General features: G+C 35.7%; 1 protein-coding gene across 1 annotated transcript; it reads right to left on the reverse strand.

Annotated features, from left to right (window-relative positions):
• Nucleotides 1–2,655: 2,655 nt before the first annotated feature.
• LOC137633067 (sericin-2-like) lies at nucleotides 2,656–10,486 on the reverse strand. The gene is made up of 14 exons (XM_068365232.1): nucleotides 10,436–10,486; nucleotides 9,820–9,829; nucleotides 8,207–8,266; nucleotides 7,750–7,887; nucleotides 7,279–7,338; nucleotides 6,461–6,520; nucleotides 6,052–6,111; nucleotides 5,584–5,706; nucleotides 5,175–5,297; nucleotides 4,830–4,889; nucleotides 4,421–4,480; nucleotides 4,013–4,072; nucleotides 3,208–3,267; nucleotides 2,656–2,858 (listed from the first exon to the last, which is right to left on the reverse strand). The coding sequence occupies exons 1-14, from the start codon at nucleotides 10,484–10,486 to the stop codon at nucleotides 2,794–2,796; spliced, it is 990 nt and encodes a 329-aa protein (XP_068221333.1). The 3' UTR covers nucleotides 2,656–2,793.
• Nucleotides 10,487–19,859: the final 9,373 nt, after the last annotated feature.

Below are 19,859 nucleotides of genomic sequence, written 5' to 3' on the forward strand. Positions count from 1 at the left end.
TCAGTCTTAAATAAACACTTATCTATTTCATATACCTTTCTCAAATTCCATAAGAGCATATGATAATTTTTTTCTACCATTTCAGAAGTTCATATCCAATGTGATTTTAACACCAACTTTTCTAACATCAAGTTTTCTATTATATAGTTTTCCAAGACCGAGTTTTCCTAGTAGCCTTGAGAATGGATACTTGGGGAGGGAATAAGGAGGGCTTGGGAGAAACCTGTTAGGGGGAAAACATGAAGAGATAAGCAGAGAATTATATGGCAAGATAGGGTGAAGGATGATGATGAGAGAAGAGGTTTTGTGGAAGAGGATGTCTTTGATAGAATGCATTGGAGAGGGTACATCCGACAACCGACCCCTTAATGTCGGGATAACGGTGGGAAAGAAGATATATATTCATATATATTAAGGCTTTGAAGAGGTTGAAGACTTTCTTGTTTTCTAGTTTCTATGATACTGTAGATTGGACAATCATCTTGGAATGCTTTGTGTGATACTCTCAAGAGTTCGGCCACATCGACTGTAGCAACCGTGAAGGTTGCAGTGAAGAGCTTCCCACGGTATTTTGAAACGTAAGGTTTCCTATGCGTATGGCCATACCAGGTGAGCGGGAAGCTGGTAACCTCTGCCGCTGCCGCCAAGCTATAAAAGATGTTTTAAAACACTGTGACGGTTTCGCGCGTCATCACCCAAGACCATAAGTTGTTTATCAGTCCCCCGAAGAGGCACGCGTCCTGTTGTTCGTTTCTAGCCATGGTTACTGAAGAATTTATTGAGGAGATGTTCTGGACAGCATTTGGGGGATTCTCGTAATCCACTACAGACAAAAAACACCAAGTTAAAAAAAAAAAAAAATGTTGCGGAGCTATAGGCAATCATCTGCAAATGGATGGCAAGTTAAAAGAGTGGGTGTGCCTTTTTCATGTATTGTAACCAATTTATTAGAAAGTGTGACCATTTAATTCCTTTTAAATATATATATATATATATATATATATATATATATATATATATATATATACATATATATATATATATATATATATATATATATATGCATATATATACACTATATATATATATATATATGTATATATATATATATATATATATATATACAGTATGTATATACACACACACACACACACATATATATACATATATATATATATATATATATATATATATATATATGTGTGTGTGTGTGTGTGTGTGTGTGTGTGTGTGTATGATAGATATATATCACTAACTCTCTCTTGATGGCTTAGTTGGCAGAGTCCTCGCAGGCATGGTGTTCGGCTGAATAGGCAGGGGTTTGAATTTATGCTCGGCCAGAAGCTATTACCATAAGATTAATTCCAGTGGATATATATCCCCAAGATAGAATTTGGTAATGAATGCCATTGTGACCGATATTTACACACATATATATATATATATATATATATATATATATATATATATATATATATATATATATATATGTATATATATATATATGTATGTATATATATACATATATATATATATGTATCTATAATAATATATATATATGTATATATATATATATATATATATATATATATATATATATATATATATATATATATATATATATATATATATATATATGTATATATATATATATATATATGTATATATATATATATATATGTATATATATATATATATATATATATATTATATATATATATATATATATATATATATATATATATATATATACACTGTATATATCAACCAAATCTTGTAGGTGCTGTAAGGCACAAAAATTTTCTGCAGGTGATAGGACCAGGTAAACTGCTCTTAAAGTGAGTAAAGTACCATATGACGAATACTGAAAGAAAATAGTCAGATTATCTTTATTAAGTAAATCAAATGAAGAAAAGAAGAAAGAAGCTTTAGACCAGATGTGGATGCAGTAAAAGACCAAATAAAATAAAAGAAAGGAAAACACAAAACAATTACATCATAAGAACCGGTAACCTGTGACTCAAGCTGTGTGAATTAAAACACTTCAAACTAAATCGTTATCTAAATGACATGTATGTCTGTGATAGCAGCGATATTGAGTATATGGGATCTTTTAGACCATTTTTAAGATAAAGTGGCTGTTATGAAACTCTTGCAAGACTATGACACCCTGCCAAATTCTGTGAAGTGCACAAATTCTAGAAAGCGACTGGGTTCAGACCCTCATCTTTAACATGCTCTGCTTACAACCATTGGATTGATTCCACCATCTAACAGCAGATTCATGTAAACAAAACAATAATAATAATATTAAAACATATGATAGGTATTTATACTTTAATAGCAGCCTACGAGAATGGCGTCAAAAGCATATCCATGTGTCACATGCCAGAAAAGTGGAGTAAGAAAATAATGTTTATTTATGAGCAAGTGGAGTGGTTACAGAAGATCAAAGACCATTTAAGTAGCAGTCAATCACGATGCATGTGTGATTGGAAACTATAGAGTATAATGTTTTCCATACCATCAAAGAGGCTTACTGTGCAGTGAAATTTATTGTGAATGTGAGATTAAAGGGTAAATACAAAAACGATGGATTATATTTATTTATTAACAGAAGTATTCAATTTTCAATGGTTCATGAAGTCGAAAAAGTAACACACTAATACATTTTTAAAAAGAAGAATGTCCAAGGGATTGCCAGATATTTCCGCCTGCGATTGGTCCAGCCTTTCATGTAGTCAGGTTTTCCAGATGGTGAATATGAAGGACTTTTGTACAATTCTGAGGTCCCTAAACTAATTCCGAAGATTCCTGGGATTCCGATGATTCGGCTTGGCCTGATTCTGATCCAAGAGCTGTAAAAGGAAAACTATTAGTATTCTTTGGGTTGGCTCAGTCTCTGAAGAGAGTTCGATCTAAGATGAGACAGGGTTCTCCTAGTGAACATTTTGTAAAGGAAAGGTATTAAATAATGAAAGTGAATTATAAGTAATCATGAAGTGTGAAACCTTTCTCCAAAATGATAATAATGCTATTATAACTAAGCGCATAATGATCAGATTTGAAAATTTATAAGAAGGAAAATGTCCAAATGTCCAAGGGATTAACAGATATTTCCACCTGCAATCGGCCAAGCCTTTCATGTAGTCAAGTTTTCCAGAGGAAGAAACTGAAGAACTTTTCTACAATTCTGAGGTCCCTAACCTGATTCCGAAGATTCCGAGGATTCCGAGGATTCAGCTTGGCCTGATTCTGAACCGAGAGCTGTAAAAGGAAAACTATTAGTATTCTTTGGGTTGGCTCAGCCTGTGAAGAGAGTTCGATCTAAGATGAGACAGGGTTCTCCAAGTGAACATTTTGCGAAGAAAGGTATTAAATAAAAAAAGTGAATGATAAGTAATCATGAAGTTTGAAACCTTTCTTCAAAATGACAATAATGCTATTATTACTAAGCACATAACTTCAGATTCGAAAATTCATAAGTAGGAGAATTTCCAAGGGATTGCCAGATATTTCTGCATGGGATCGGTCAAGCCTTTCATGTTGTCAGGTTTTCCAGAAAAAGAATCTGAAGAACTTTTCTACAATTCTGAGGTAACTAAACGGATTCCGAAGATTCCTATGACTACGATGATTCAGCTTGGCCTGATTCCGATCCGAGAGCTGAAAAAGGATAACTAACAATATTCTTTGGGTTGGCTCAGCCTCTAAAGAGAGTTCGATCTAAGATGAGACAGGGTTCTCCTAGTGAACATTTTGTAAAGGAAAGGTATTATATATAGAAAGTGAATGATAAGTAATTATAATGTATGAAACCTTTCTTCAAAAAGATAATAATGCTATTAAAACTAAGCACATAATGATCAGATTTGAAAATTTATAAGGAGATTGTCCAAATGTCCAAGGTATTGCCAGATATTTCTGTCTGCTACCGGCCAAGCCTTACAGGTAGTCAGGTATTCCAGAGGAAGGATCTGAAGAACTTTTCTACAATTCTGAGGTCACAAACCTGATTCCAAAGATTCCGAGGATTCTGATGATTCAGTTTGGCCTGATTCTGATCCCAGAGCTGTAAAAAGAAAACAATTAGTATTCTTTGGGTTGGCTCAGCCTCTGAAGAGAGTTCGATCTAAGATGAGACAGGGTTCTCCTAGTGAATATTTTATAAAGGAAAGGTATTATATAAAGAAAGTGAGTGATAAGTAATTATAAAGTTTGAAACCCTTCTTTTCAAAAAGATAATAATGCTATTATAATTAAGCGCATAATGATCAGATTTGAAAATTTATAAGAAGAATGTCCAAATGTCAAAGTGATTGCCAGATATTTCTGCCTGCGATCGGCCAAACCTTTCATGTAGTCAGGTTTTCCAGAGGAATAATCTGAAGGACTTTTCTACAATACTGAGGTAACTAACCTGACTCCGAAGATTCCGAGGATTCTGATGATTCAGCTTGGCCTGATTCTGATCCGGGAGCTGTAAAAGGAAAACTATTAGTAATCTTTAGGTCGGTTCAGCCTCTGAAGAGAGTTCGATCTAAGATGAGACAGGGTTCTCCTAGTGAACATTTTGTAAAGAAAATGAATTAAATAGAGAAAGTGAATGATAAGTAATCATAAAGTGTGAAACCTTCCTCCAAAAGGATAATAATGCTATTATAACTAAGCGCATAATGATCAGATTTGAAAATTTATTAGAAGGAGAATGTCCAAATGTCTAAAGGATAACCAAATATTTCCGCCTGCGATTGGCCAAGCCTTTCATGTAGTCAGGTTTTCCACAGGATTAATCTGAAGGACTTTTCTACTATTCTGAGGTAACTAACCTGATTCCGAAGATTCCGAGGATTCCGATGATTCAGCTTGGCCTAATTCTGATCCGAAAGCTGTTAAAGGAAAATATTAGTATTCTTTGGGTTGGCTCAGCCTCTTAAGAGAGTTCGATCTAAGATGAGACAGGGTTCTCATAGTGAACATTTTGTAAAGGAAAGGTATTAAATAAAGAAAGTGAATGATAAGTAATCATAAAGTGTGAAACCTTTCTTCAAAAAAATAATAATGCTAATATAACTAAGCACATAATGATCAGATTCGAAAATTTATAAGAAGGAGAAAGTCCAAATGTCTGAGGGATTGCCAGATATTTCCGACTGCTATCGGCCAAGCCTTACATGTAATCAGGATTTCCAGAGGAAGGATCTGAAGGACTTTTCTACAATTCTGAGGTCCCAAACCTGACTTCAAAGATTTCGAGGATTCCGATGATTTTGTTTGGCCTGATTCTGATCTGAGACCTGTAAAAGGAAAACTATTAGTATTCTTTGGGTTGGCTCAGCCTCTTAAGAGAGTTCAATCAAAGTTGAGACAGGGTTCTCCTAGTGAACATTTTGTAAAGGAAAGGTATTATATAAAGAAAGTGAATGATAAGTAATCATAAAGTGTGAAACCTTTCTTCAAAAAAATAATAATGCTAATATAACTAAGCACATAATGATCAGATTCGAAAATTTATAAGAAGGAGAAAGTCCAAATGTCTGAGGGATTGCCAGATATTTCCGCCTGCTATCGGCCAAGCCTTACATGTAATGTGGATTTCCAGAGGAAGGATCTGAAGGACTTTTCTACAATTTTTAGGTCCCGAACCTGACTCCAAAGATTCCGAGGATTCCGATGATTCAGTTTGGCCTGATTCTGATCCGAGAGCTGTAAAAAAAAAACTATTAGTATTCTTTGGGTTGGCTCAGCCTCTTAAGAGAGTTCAATCTAAGATGAGATAGGGTTCTCCAAGTGAACATTTTGTAAAGGAAAGGTATTAAATAAAGAAAGTGAATGATAAGTAATCATAAAGTGTGAAACCTTTCTTCAAAAAGACAATAATGCTACTATAACTAAGCGCATAATGATCAAATTTGAAAATTTATAAGGAGAATGTCCAAATATCAAAGGGATTGCCAGATATTTCTGCCTGCGATCGGCCAAGCCTTTCATGTAGTCAGGTTTTCCAGAGGAAGGATCTGAGGACTTTTCTACAATTCTGAGGTCCCAAACCTGATTCCGAAGATTTCGAGGATTCCGATGATTCAGCTTCGGCCGATTCTGATCCGAGACCTGTAAAAGGAAAACTATTAGTATTCTTTGGGTTGGTTCAGCCTCTGAAGACAGTTCAATCTAAGATGAGACAGGGTTCTCCTAGTGAACATTTTGTAAAGGAAAGGTATTAAATAAAGAAAGTGAATGATAAGTAATCATAAAGTGTGAAACCTTTCTTCAAAAAGACAATAATACTATTATAACTAAGCGCATAATGATCAGATTTGGAAATTTATAAGAAGGAAAATATCCAAATATCAAAGGGATTGGCAGACATTTCTGCCTGCGATCGGCCAAGCCTTTCATATAGTCAGGTTTTCCTGAGGAAGGATCTGAAGGACTTTTCAACAATTTTGAGGTCCCAAACCTGATTCCGAAGATTCCGAGGATTCCGATGATTCAGCTTCGCCCGATTCTGATCCGAGAGCTGTAAAAGGAAAACTATTAGTATTCTTTTGGTTGGCTCAGCCTCTGAAGAGAGTTCGATCTAAGATGAGACAGGGTTCTCCTAGTGAACATTTTGTAAAGGAAAGGTATTAAATGAAGAAAGTGAATGATAAGTAATCATAAAGTGTGAAACCTTTCTTCAAAAAGACAATAATGCTATTATAACTAAGCGCATAATGATCAGATTTGGAAATTTATAAGAAAGAGAATGTCCAAATATCAAAAGGATTGACAGATATTTCTGCTTGCGATCGGCCAAGCCTTTCATGTAGTCAGGTTTTCCAGAGGAAGGATCTGAAGGACTTTTCTACAATTTTGAGGTCCCAAACCTGATTCCGAAGATTTCGAGGATTCCGATGATTCAGCTTCGCCCGATTCTGATCCGAGAGCTGTAAAAGGAAAACTATTAGTATTCTTTGGGTTGGCTCAGCCTCTGAAGAGAGTTCGATCTAAGATGAGACAGGGTTCTCTTAGTGAACGTTTTGCAAAGGAAAGGTATTAAATAAAGAAAGCGAAGATAAGTAATCATAAAGTGTGAAGCCTTTTTTCAAAAAGACAACGATGCTATTATAAATAAGCGCATAATGATCAGAATTGAAGATTTATAAGAAGAAGAATGTCCAAATGTCCAAAGGATTGCCAGATATTTCCGCTTGCGATCGTCCAAGCCTTACGTGTATTCAGGTTTTCCAGAGGAAGAATGAAAAGGACTTTTGCTACAATTTTGAGGTCACTAACCTGATTCCGAAGATTCCAATGATTCCGGTGATTCAGCTTGGTCTGATTCTGATCCGAGAGCTGTAAAAGGAAAACTATTAGTATTCTTTGGGTTGACTCAGCCTCTGAAAAGAGTTTTATCTAAGATGAACATTTTGTAAAGGAAAGGTATCAAATAAAACTAAATTCCTTTGGAATCTCTATTACATTATATTTTAGATACTATCATTAAATATGAAATCCTCAGATGTATAAGGAAAATCCTTGAAAGTGAATGGAACTACTTCTATAAGATATAATATAAAAACCTGTAGCAGGCATCAGTTGGGAAGTACATATAAATTATTGAGTAGAGAACAATTATCTGACATTCTAATCTTATTCTTGTAATCCCTTTTTCATAACTAGATATATATTTGCATATTTTGATATATAGATTTCACAATTGACCACTGCATGATTAACGAGCCCATATGAGGTTAAGTGACTTACAAGGGTGACAACAGCTACAACTGGTACCAGCGCACAGAGTTGAATCAATGACGTCAGGGCATACTTCACCAGCAAGTTTATTGTAGCAGTAACCACCTACATCGGTGCACAAGGTTTCGTTTGCACACACTGCGAATTCTTCAAGAACGGTTCATTTAATTTAGTAGATCAAATACTAAAAGATAACACTCTGAATGTGTTTGTGAATTGAATGACCATTATAATGATACAATACAACAGTAAACACAAAGATCTCTAAATATCCAATAGGTATTAAATATGATAGACAAATCCTCCCTTGGAAAGAAGTGAGCATGTTTTATGTAATTTGAATCTAGATTTTAGTCGTCTGAAAAAGATCGGTTATAACTTGGGCGAGAGCACTCCAGATTTTCCAATACAAACTTCCAGAGGAAGAATCTGAAGGACTTTTTTTTACAATTCTGAGGTCACTAACCTGATTCCGAAGATTCCAATGATTCCGATGATTCAGCTCTGTCTGATTCTGATCCGAGAGCTGTAAAAGGAAAACTATTAGTATTCTTTGGGTTGACTCAGCCTCTGAAAAGAGTTTCATCTAAGATGAACATTTTGTAAAGGAAAGGTATCAAATAAAACTAAATTCCTTTGGAATCTCTATTACATTATATTTTAGATACTATCATTAAATATGGAATCCTCAGATGTATAAGGAAAATCATTGGAAATGAATAGAACTACTTCTATTATCTTATAGAGCATTTTTACTCAAGTAGTGAAAGTGGCAGTCTGTGATATATTTCCAAAGTATTGCAACGTATGGAGAAAGTTACCTTTAGCCTGTGGGTTACAAAGTACAGATGGTAAATTACATAGGAATTTGTACTTATAGGTCTTACTTCATCCAAATTTTTAAACCTACGGAACGATTCACAGCAAAGCCTCATCACCTGTTCCAGACATTTCTTCCAAATATCTGTTTTCATCAAATTTGTGTCTATCATTGAAAGAGGGAGCCCATGTAATATATCAAACGTAAAGGGAGAAAAGAAAATGAGGAGTTACGCCTTGATTTCTGTCAAACATTACTGATATATAATAATAGAAAGCACCAGAGAAAGTGAAGTATGCATCAGCATTGGAAAACTATATAATTCTGAGATAGAATAATAATTCAATGTTGGAAGAGGACATTATTATTATTATTATTATTATTATTATCATTACTTGCTAAGCTACAACCCTAATCAAAACAGCAGGGTGCTATAATCCCAAGGGCTCCAACAGGGAAAATAGCCCAGTGAAGAAAGGAAATAAATAAACTACAAGAGACGTAAATAACAATTAGATAAAAGAGTAACCAAAAATAAAATCGTATATAAACTATAAAAACTTCAAATAACAAGAGGAAAAGAAATAAGGTAGAATAGTGTGCCTGAGTGTACCATCAAGCAAGATAACTCTAATCCAAGACAGTGGAAGGCCATGGCACTATGGCAATACCCAAGACTAGAAAACAATGTTTTGATTTTCGCGTGTCCTTCTCCTAGAAGAGCTGCTTTCCATAGTTAAAGAGTCTCTTCTACCCTTCCAACGAAAAAAGTAGCCACTGAGCAACTAGAGTGCAGTAGTTGTTAATCTGAGTGAAGAAAAATTGCTTGGTAATCCATGTGTTATCAGATGTATGAGGATAAAGGAGAATGTGTAAAGTATAGACCAGAATATGCATTGCATGTGTAGGCAAATAGAAAATGCACCGTAACCAGAGAGAAAGATCCAATGTAGCACTGTCTGGCCAGTCAATGGACCCCACACATCTCTAGCGGTAGTATCTGAACGGGTGGCTGATGCCCTGCCCAACCTACTACTGTACCTACTACATTAAAATAATCTTTGTTCTTCACTGTCACAAGATCTGCATATGAATAAAATGTCCCACTACAGTTATGTCGATTTGGTGAATAAAGTGTTGATAATGAAATCACTTTCCTGGCGTTGCTTCCGAGAGAAAGTCAACGAAGTTTGTATGTCTTACTTACAATTCTGATGTCCAAGTGTTTAATGGATCGCTTCGAGATTGAATCTACTCACCTGGGTTTCCCTGTAATAGACAGAAAGATCATTGTATTAGTTGGTTTAAAGAAAAGATAAAACCAAACGGTGTTGACTTTAACATCAGAATAATTTTTTGCCAGGCAATAATAGAATAATAGACAGATTAAGCTAAATGAACAGTTCCAGAATAATGATATGTAACAAAATTAGGCAAAAGCTTCCAATTGCCCATTAAAGAATATTGAATTCTTAAGGAACTGTCTGTTTAAACTTGAAAATTCCAGTGAATGAACTAAATTTGCATGTAAAGCTTGAACAAAATCTATAGCAAAATGACTGAGTAAGAACCTTGTACTACAAGATTTAATAGATTAAAATAAAATAGAATGATTTAATGTGACCGATATACACGTGGGAAAGATATTGAAGGATAGTGAGAAGAATAATATTGGAAAAGAAAAATAGCATTCCACAGAGGACTAATGCACATATCTAAAATATTATTCAACATTTTCTTCATGGTGCCCCATAACGACTATTCTGCAATCTATTACTTATAAAATCAATAATAATGATGAGATAAGCCCTAAAAAGTCTTGATTGAAAATAAAAGGACAGGACCTTAAACAGATGGACAAACTAGTAAACTTACATTTGCTTGCAGCGATGAAGCGAAGATCAGCAGAGTGATGAAAGTCTTCATGGTTGAAGAGGAAGAAGATTGTCACTTATCCAAAAGCTCTTTGACTGTCTGGCCTCAGAAGAAGCAGTGGTCTTTCACAGGATATGAATAGGCTAGGCTACTGCACCTCACTGACAATGGTGGGACCCACGACTAGGCTTTTATTGGGGCTTTTTGAAGCTTCCAACAAAGAATGACCTTCAACGGACAGCGATGAGCAGCTGGCCAAAATGCCAATAACAGATGATTCGGAACAATTCTAACAATTAAATGTTAATCCCGATATGCTTCAACACTTGTACTAGATCTAGTTTTAAATCTATAAATGTAGATTCCAGGGATTTTCTAACATCATCTACAATGATTTGTTCGTAAACATAAAACGCTCGTATTGCGAAGTAGATTTAACACAAATTCGATGAAACGTTCGTTGAGGTCTCAATGCCCTCGGATATAAGAAAGCTCTGGACGACAGAAAAAAAGAAACTCTACGTTAAATACTCAGCAACTATAAATGGAGATATTACAATGTGTTTTTAACCATAACAAACTCTCTCTCTCTCTCTCTCTCTCTCTCTCTCTCTCTCTCTCTCTCTCTCTCTCTCTCTCTCTCTCTCTCTCTCTCTCATTTCATCATATTTGTGGGGAAGCATAGATATACCCGAAATGAAACTCTTCCAACTGTTACAAAATCACTTTTGTTAGGAAAATTAATAGAACGATTAAAGCAATTCAAAGTCATATTTTGGATTTTTGTTTACGTTATGTAACACAAATTGAAAGTTGAAAGAGAAAGAGAGAGAGAGAGAGAGAGAGAGAGAGAGAGAGAGAGAGAGAGAGAGAGAGAGAGAGAGAGAGAGAGAGAGAGAATAATGTAAACCTGAAATAAAAAAGATTTGACATGAAAATGGTAATTTTTATTTAATTTGCTATAAAATGATTTTCAATTATGGTTATGTATTTTTCCACTGCATCTGGTAATTCCATCCATTTTTCAGATGTCTCCTTCTCCCTCCCAAATATATATAACAACATTTTCCCCGTCACATACACCAAACTCCTCTAAGATTACCTTTATTTATTATGTTACCATAATGATGTGAACTATTTCATAAAGCTTCCAAAAGTTGCCAGCATTTTTATTTGTTTTTTCAGCTTCATATTCATTGTTGTTTTCTTTTTTATTGTTGTTGTTTTAAGCTCTATTCCATTTTGTATATTGTCTTAATTTTCTCTATTTTATAATTATTGATTCCTCTAATTTTGTTTTTTGAGTAAGATAGTTTTGAGTTCAGATTTTTTCTAAATATATATATATATATATATATATATATATATATATATATATATATATATATATATATATATATATATATATATATATATATATATATATGTATATATATATATATATGTATATATATATATATATATATATATAAATGGCTCTCAGAAGGCGCAGATAATAGTTTCCTCAAATCCAAATGTTTCCAGACATTAACCAGCTCGGAATCATTTCTAGTGAACACATTCATTCATCCCTTCAGTTGCGTGAAGTGAAATGGGCGTTTTCATTCGGGACTCTGGAAAGGTTTCCTCATTCTTCAAAGCCCTATACTTCTGTCATCAATTATTATTATTATTATTATATATATATATATATATATATATATATATATATATATATATATATATATATATATATATATATATATATACCGCCTATATATGTGTACATATATATAATGAATATATGTATATGTATATATATGTATATATATATATATATATATATATATATATATATATATATATATACATATATATATAGATAAATATATATATATATATATATATATGTATATATATATATATATATATATATATATATATATATATATATATATATATATATATATGTATATATATATATAAATATATATATACATATATATATATATATATATATATGTATATATATATAAATATATACATATATTTATATATATATGTATATATATATATATGTATATATATATATATATATATATATATATATATATATATATATATATACATATATATATATATATATATATATATATATATATATATATATATACATACTGTATATATAATATTTGTGAGAGAGAGAGAGAGAGAGAGAGAGAGAGAGAGAGAGAGAGAGAGAGAGAGAGAGAGAGAGAGAGAAGTATGTGTGCCTGCTTTAATTTAGAATTTTGTCTGAGTGAGTGTTGCACAGGTGTAGAAACCTTAAGCGCTAATGGAAATGTTCTGTAAACATATTTGTAGCTTCGGGAGAAATGGTATTCAGTATTTGTTATTTTCCTGTTTTGAATCATACAATACACATGGATAGCTATGAGTCAGATTTTAGCAAACTTGGGACATGTTCCATACAGCCCCCCATCACACCGCAGGAGTCGATGTGGTCCTCAGGAGTCTGCAGAATAAAAACAAAAATCGAAGGATTAGGGATCAATTAAGAGGTTTGACTGAACAGTTTTAAAGTAGGAATGAGGATTTCATATAGATTAACTTTAAATTCCACTTATTAACTTATCCTTTCTCTGCCGATGTTGATGCAGCATATAATGAAACACAGAAATCAGGTCATTCATGGAAGGAAATGTTCCACTCCCTACCATTAGAGGAGTTTCACAGGTCATTTTCTGTTCGATGCTTTCCAAGTTTAAGAAATTTTGCTACCAGATTATTTTCTCTTTTCGGTTCCACTTATATCTGTGAGCAGAGTTTTTCCCGTATGAAGATAAATCATTCAAGATCCGGTCTATGGTGTCAAACACAAACTGTTGTGTCAGAATTATATAGCAGAATTGTAAGCAGATACAGTTTCCCCATTCGATTGCTTGCGCTGGATTAGGAATTCGCTTGTTTTTTATCAAAATTACTGTATATATTATGTTGCATTATATTAAAGCGCTCCTCCCGATTTTAAAAAGGGTGGACCTTTGACTTTCTTGGTCAAATGATGCTCTAAAAAGTTAGCCCACCACTGCTGACGTTCATGAGATGTAGTCACGACATTTAGGTATCATAAAATCACTTTACCTTTAATTTGAGTTAGTCAGTCTGGCAATATTTAAGTGGGAGGGAAAAGTTACATGAATACTGCTCGGTTTTTACAGTTTTACCTGAACCCTTCTATCTTAAAACGATAAAGATGATTCAGTGAAACTTGCTTTTTTCTTCTTGAAATTATTAGGTTCTTAAGATGAATATTATAACGGATATTTGGGAAAGTTTGAATCCTGATATTATCTTGATTTGGTTTAGTGGCTCTTTTCTCTCTCTGTTTTCAACGCTTTTTTATTATCATAAAATGTGTAGATTTTTCTTCCATAGCCTCTTCATTTTGAATCGAATTTTCAAAGCTAAAACTTCTCTAATTTCTCTTTCAATATTATAGGGCAAAGTTTCCATTAGCTTCAAGATTCCAGTTTCTTACACAAGGTAATGAGTGGAAAACTATATTTGCAGCATTAGAATACATTATATAAATTTTATAAATCTTCAGTTAATCAACATATTGACTTATTTTCTAATCCTCAAATGGTCTTACCTATACTATTTAGGAACAGTTTTCTTCTTTGATATGTCAAATGAAGAATTATGTGAACTGATTCACATCAGATAAATATGACATAAATTACAATGTTATATTATTGTCAAAACGTATATTACAATGGTTACCTTCATATATCATTTAAATAAAATTTGTCAGTGGTTACTAATTCCAACACTGATAGGGGAAAAATACACAATTTTCGAAATCTATAGATTCATAGATATTAAATGCTGCGCGAAAAGAAGGAAAACAAGTCTTATTATACGGTTAAACATGACTCTATGATTTCAAATTATGAATTCATTGACTACTTTAAAAGTACTACTGTACGAATAGCTATATAAAATCACCATGATTTGTAGTAAGATATTCTCCAAGCGTGTGTGTGAGAGAGAGAGAGAGAGAGAGAGAGAGAGAGAGAGAGAGAGAGAGAGAGAGAGAGAGAGAGGGGTGAAGAAACTTGACAAAGACGCTTCGCTGAATGAAGATAATTATATTATCAGTCGTAAACCCTCGGGCATGAAGTATCAACCATCGTTCCGACCAAGTGTCAAGTATTCGCCGAACCATGGAAACCAGCTCAGTAATAACTATGTGAACAAGTTCAATAGTTACAGCAGAAGTACCACTGGTACTGTTCCAAAGCAGAATTCAATAGTACCACAGCAGTAATCGTCGGATCGTCCTTCTTCAGGTATCGTGAAACACATGCAGAAGATTAATATTAACTGTTTCGAGTGTGGCAAGAAAGGTCATATCAGTGAATGGGTGAGGAATGTTGGTCAAACCAACCGAAAGCAGTCACCCAAGTGGTTAAGGATAATTCGACTTCACAGAATACGAAGACGAAGAAACATTCCGGAAAGGACGAAGAGGAAAATAAACCAGCTAATGCTCAGGCAACGAACAGGACAACCCCGAGCAGCTTGGATGACTTTAAACTGTATATTTATAAAGGTATGTTAGCTGCTCGGGATGGGAGTGAGTAAACCTCGCTCAAAATATTACGCGACACAGTTTTCAACAATAGTGTAGTGACACGAAGTATACACCCATTTGTGGAACATTCTCTCACAGGAGATTCGGTCCTTTTGAAGGGAAAAGGAAGTGAGGAGGTTACCCCTATTTGCCGTTTGAAACTGTCATGCAAATTAGTGATTGGTCATTTTGATTTTGCAGTAAAGGATTCATTGGCTGTCGAAGGAGTAGACATCCTGCTGGATAATGAGGTTGGTGGAGCGCCGTTTGTGCCTTGTTCCATTGTAACGGAGAAACCATTGAAGTATAGTCCTACAACTGAACTCGAGAAGGACTACCCGCATCTGTTTCCTAGTTGTGTGACGACTAGGATTATGATGAAGAAAGTGGCTGCAAAAGAAAAAAGAGAAACCGAAGGAGTGACAAAACTGGAGGATTTGTTTGCAGAAGAAGAGGATTCCCATGATGGTAATGATGGTACACAAGAGGAAAACTCCTGAGAGAGTTCGAGAGAAGAGGAGCGACACACAAAGTGAACAAGAAGATAAAGAAGCAATGGGCCTGGAAGAAATAGCAAACTCAACGTTAGAAATAGGACAAGTGAGTCGGAAAAGGCTGATAGGATTGCAACGGAAGGATGCAAATTTAACAGAGGTATTTTACCATGTGGATGATGAGGCGGTGGTGCAGCAGTCTCCCACCTGTTATTATCTTAAAGAAGGGTTGTTTTTGAGGGAGCATAGACCCGCCGATATCCCTGGGAATGCTGAATGGGGGATATACCGTCAGATATTGATTCCCATACCGATGAGAAGACAAGTGACCACCATAGCACACGAGATGGGACACATGGGGATAAGGAAGATGACGAAGAAGATAATGAAGCACTTTTTCTGACTTGGCATGCATAAGGACGTGAGCCAGTTTTGCCGTGCATGTCACATTTGTCTGATAGCTGGATAGCCTAACGAGCACTTCAAGAAAGCTCCCTTACACCCGATTGAAGTACGAGGAGAACCCTTCAGCAAAGGACTGATTAAAATGTTGGCAGGAAAAGCGAAGAATAGAGAGGAGAGGATGGAGAATATGTTAAGGATTTGGGGAAAAGGATTGGCGAGTTAAGGAAATTTTCCCCAAAAAGCATGAAAACGAGCCAAGGAAAAACGAAGAGAAGGTTTGGTATGAAGAGTACGAACAGACAGTTTGCGGTAGGAGGACAGGTGTTTGTCTACTCACCTATAAGGATATTCCATCTCGCCAACAAGTTCCAAGAACCATTCCGGAGTTTGGAGGAGAGCACTGACCGGACCTATCTTATTGAAATACCGGGAAAAAGGAAAAGTCAAACGAAGGCCATATTAACTTCGAAACCGATACTACAAGCACCAGATTTCAACAGGAAATTCCTTATTCTGAAACCTGGGCATCTTCTGTAGCATCTTTAAGTGATTTAATTTACATATCCCCTTAAATACACAGGTGATGTAGGCATGTAGGGCTAATAAGTAATTGCTTTACAATATGGGGAAATCTTTTGCTAGTTTGTAAATATCTAACATTCTGTGGTTTTTGCCAGCGCCAGTGTCAACCAGGACTTGGTCATTCAGACTGCGAGCATAATGAAGCAGAAGGAAGAAAATGTCCCTCTCAGGGCTCCATACTCACAAACATTCTGGTGCTCTGCCTATCTGTAGTACAAGATGACTCAAGTATCAGTTTCCTCTTGCTCTGACTGCGGAGAGACAATTTCAGAGGTCATAACATCTCCAATGACTGACATCACTTCTTTTGCCCTCCCTTCACAGACCGACATCACACGTTTCTTCTTTAACTTCTCGCTAAAGTCCTGACCTCCCAGTACTTGTGGTATCAGCATAACTAGTTGCTGTTTATTTGCATTATTTGTGAGGAAGTTCTTCCAGTTTTCTGACTTAACTATTAGTTTTACACCACAATCCCAACTCCTGAGTTCCATTGCTTTGACTAAATGACCTTTGTACATGTCTGTCCTGAAAAATGACGTGAAATTTTCTCGATGTAGTCATATTAGATAATGATATTAATAATGATAATAATAATAATAATAATAACAACAACAATAATAATAATAATAATAATAATAATAATAATAATAATAATATTCTATCATGTTGTTTAGTCCCCTCTCTTGTATTTTGTATTTCTCGTTGAGCTCCTCCCTTGTTTTCTCGCTTCTTAGCCTTTTTTCTACCATCTCTTTCAGTTTACTCAAGTCAGATCTCATCACCATGCTTTGCTTTTCCAGGCGCCCTTTTCAATGAGGTTACTGTTTTGGTTTCTGTTGGGTTGGTCATGTCGGTGGTGTACAGTAGGTGTTCGTATCCCCATCAGTTCTGCTACTAGTCTTGCTCCTGCATATGCCAAGTTATTCGTTGCTGTGATACTGGTGGTTGTTATTATTCTCATTATTTCATTAACCTCACTTGTTTTCTCCCTTAATTTCTTGGTGTTTTAGGCTTTCATGGATGGGATCGTTGTTCTCCCTGTATCTGGCTCCATCCCTTGTCTAATCTTTTGTACCCCTTCCTTCCTCTGTTACTTTGTTGGTGTTTCTTTGAATGTCATTGTTTGATACCTCATCATCCCTGTCGTCTTCTGTGGCATTGTCTCTTGGTTCGTCTTCTTGTAACTTGTTGTCGTGTCATTTCCCATTCCAGTTCCTCTCTTTCTGTTGGGAAGAGCCAGTTCTTTTTCTTTATGTTCCTGACTTGGTCCGCCAGCCTCTGCTCATTTTTGGGGGTGTTATTCCTCTCATTCCAGATTTTGACCAACCTTCATCTATATCCTCTCTCTGTCTTGTTGCTTCTGGTGTAGCATCTCTCTATTGCCTTGGTTTCTTCTCGTGTCTATTTCTTCCTCTTCCTGTGGTGGTCAATTGCTGGATGACGACCTCCAAGTACCTGACCGTCTTTCCCTTCAATTAAGTTGAATACCTGGCAGACGAAGCTCCTCTGTTGCCAGAGGTTCCATTTGCATCATTGTCGATTAATCTTTCATTTCTTTCCACCATTGCTGAGTTTTGCTATTCAACCCATAGCTGGACCCTACCCCATCAAGGATAGGTACTCAGTTACAGCTGTAGTAGACTGAGGAAATTTTGGTAAAAATCTTTTCCCAAGGGATCAACGCCGAGGAGAGCGGTCACCCATACAACGACTGACCAGCCCCAATGTTACTCAACCGGTCCATCGACAACCTAACCCACTACAGGCCTATCATCTGACTACCAATAATGTGGAAGTTACTAACAGATATCATCAATGAAAGACTATACAACTGCCTAGAGGAGACAAACACCATCCCCCACCAACAGAAAGGCTGCAGAAGGAAGTGCAGGGGCACAAAAGACCAGCTCCTGATAGACAAAATGGTAATGAAGAACAGCAGAAGGAAAACCAACCTAAGATGGCCTGGATTGACTATAAGAAAGCCTTCGACATGATACCACACACATGGCTAATAGAATGCCTGCAAATATATGGGGCTGAGGAAAACACCATCAGCTTCCTCAAAAATACAATGCACAACTCAAATACTGTACTTACAACCTCTGGAATAAGACTAGCTGAGGTTAATAACAGGAGAGGGATCTTTCAGGGCGACTCACTGTCCCCACTACACTTCGTAGTAGCCATGATTCCCATGACAAAAGTACTGAAGAAGATGGATGCTGGGTACCAATCTAAGAAAAGAGGCCATATAATTAACCATCTGATGTTCATGGACGACATCAAGCTGTATGGTAAGAGCATCAAGGAAGTAGATTCCTTAGTCCACTGTAGGGAATGTATCCAGGGACATCAGGATGGAGTTTGGAATAAAAAAATGTGCCTTAGTCAACATACAAAAGTACAAAGTAACAAGGATTGAAGGGATAAAGCTACCAGATGGGAGCAACATCAAACACATAGTGGAGATGGAATACAAATACCTAGGAATAATGGAAGGAGGGGATATAAAACACCAAGAGATTAAGGATACGATCAGGAAAGAATATATGCGGACTCAAAGTGATAGTCAAGTCAAAACCCAACGCCAGAAATATGATAAAAGCTATAAACACATGGGCAGTACCATTAATCAGATGCAGCGCTGGAATAGTCGAATGGACGAAGCCAGAACTAAGCAGCATAGACCATTTGACAATACACAAAGCACTACACCCGAGAGCAAATGCGGACAGACTATACATAACACGAAAGGAAGGAGGGAGAGGATTACTAAGTATAGAGGACTACGTCAGCATTGAGAATAGAACACTGGGGCAATATCGGGAAACCAGTGAAGACGAGTGTCTCAAAAGTGCATGGGAAGAAGGATTGATAAAAGAAGACGAAGAACCAGAAATATACAGAGACAGGAGAATGACAAACAGAACTGAGGACTAGCACAACAAACCAATGCACGGACAATACATGAGACAGACTAAAGAACTAGCCAGCGATGACATGTGGCAATGGCTACTTAGGGGAGAGCTCAAGAAGGAAACTGGAGGAATGATAACAGCGGCACAAGATCAGGCCCTAAGAACCAGATATGTTCAAAGAACAATAGACGGAAAGAACATCTCTCTCACATGTAGGAAGTGCAACAAGAAAAATGAAACCATAAACCACGTAGCAAGCGAATGTCCGGCACTTGCACAGAACCAGTACAAAAAGAGGCATGATTCAGTGGCAAAATCCCTACACTGGAGCCTATGCAAGAAATATCAGCTAACTTGCAGAAATAGGTGGTACGAGCACCAACCTGAGGGAGTGATAGAAA

The sequence above is a fragment of the Palaemon carinicauda genome, chromosome 42, assembly GCF_036898095.1.
Source record: "Palaemon carinicauda isolate YSFRI2023 chromosome 42, ASM3689809v2, whole genome shotgun sequence".
Taxonomy (NCBI): Eukaryota; Metazoa; Arthropoda; class Malacostraca; order Decapoda; family Palaemonidae; genus Palaemon; species Palaemon carinicauda.

What these genes read in the sequence shown, in the direction of transcription:
- LOC137633067 (XM_068365232.1), bottom strand. Translation starts at nt 10,486, where the DNA reads ATGAAGACTTTCATCACTCTGCTGATCTTCGCTTCATCGCTGCAAGCA. An exon ending in CTCGGAATCTTCGGAGTCAG is followed by an intron (nt 4,073 to 4,420) that starts GTTAGTTACCTC and finishes TTCTTTTTACAG; the next exon opens with CTCTGGGATCAGAATCAGGC. An exon ending in CTCGGAATCTTTGGAATCAG is followed by an intron (nt 3,268 to 4,012) that starts GTTTGTGACCTC and finishes TTCCTTTTACAG; the next exon opens with CTCTCGGTTCAGAATCAGGC.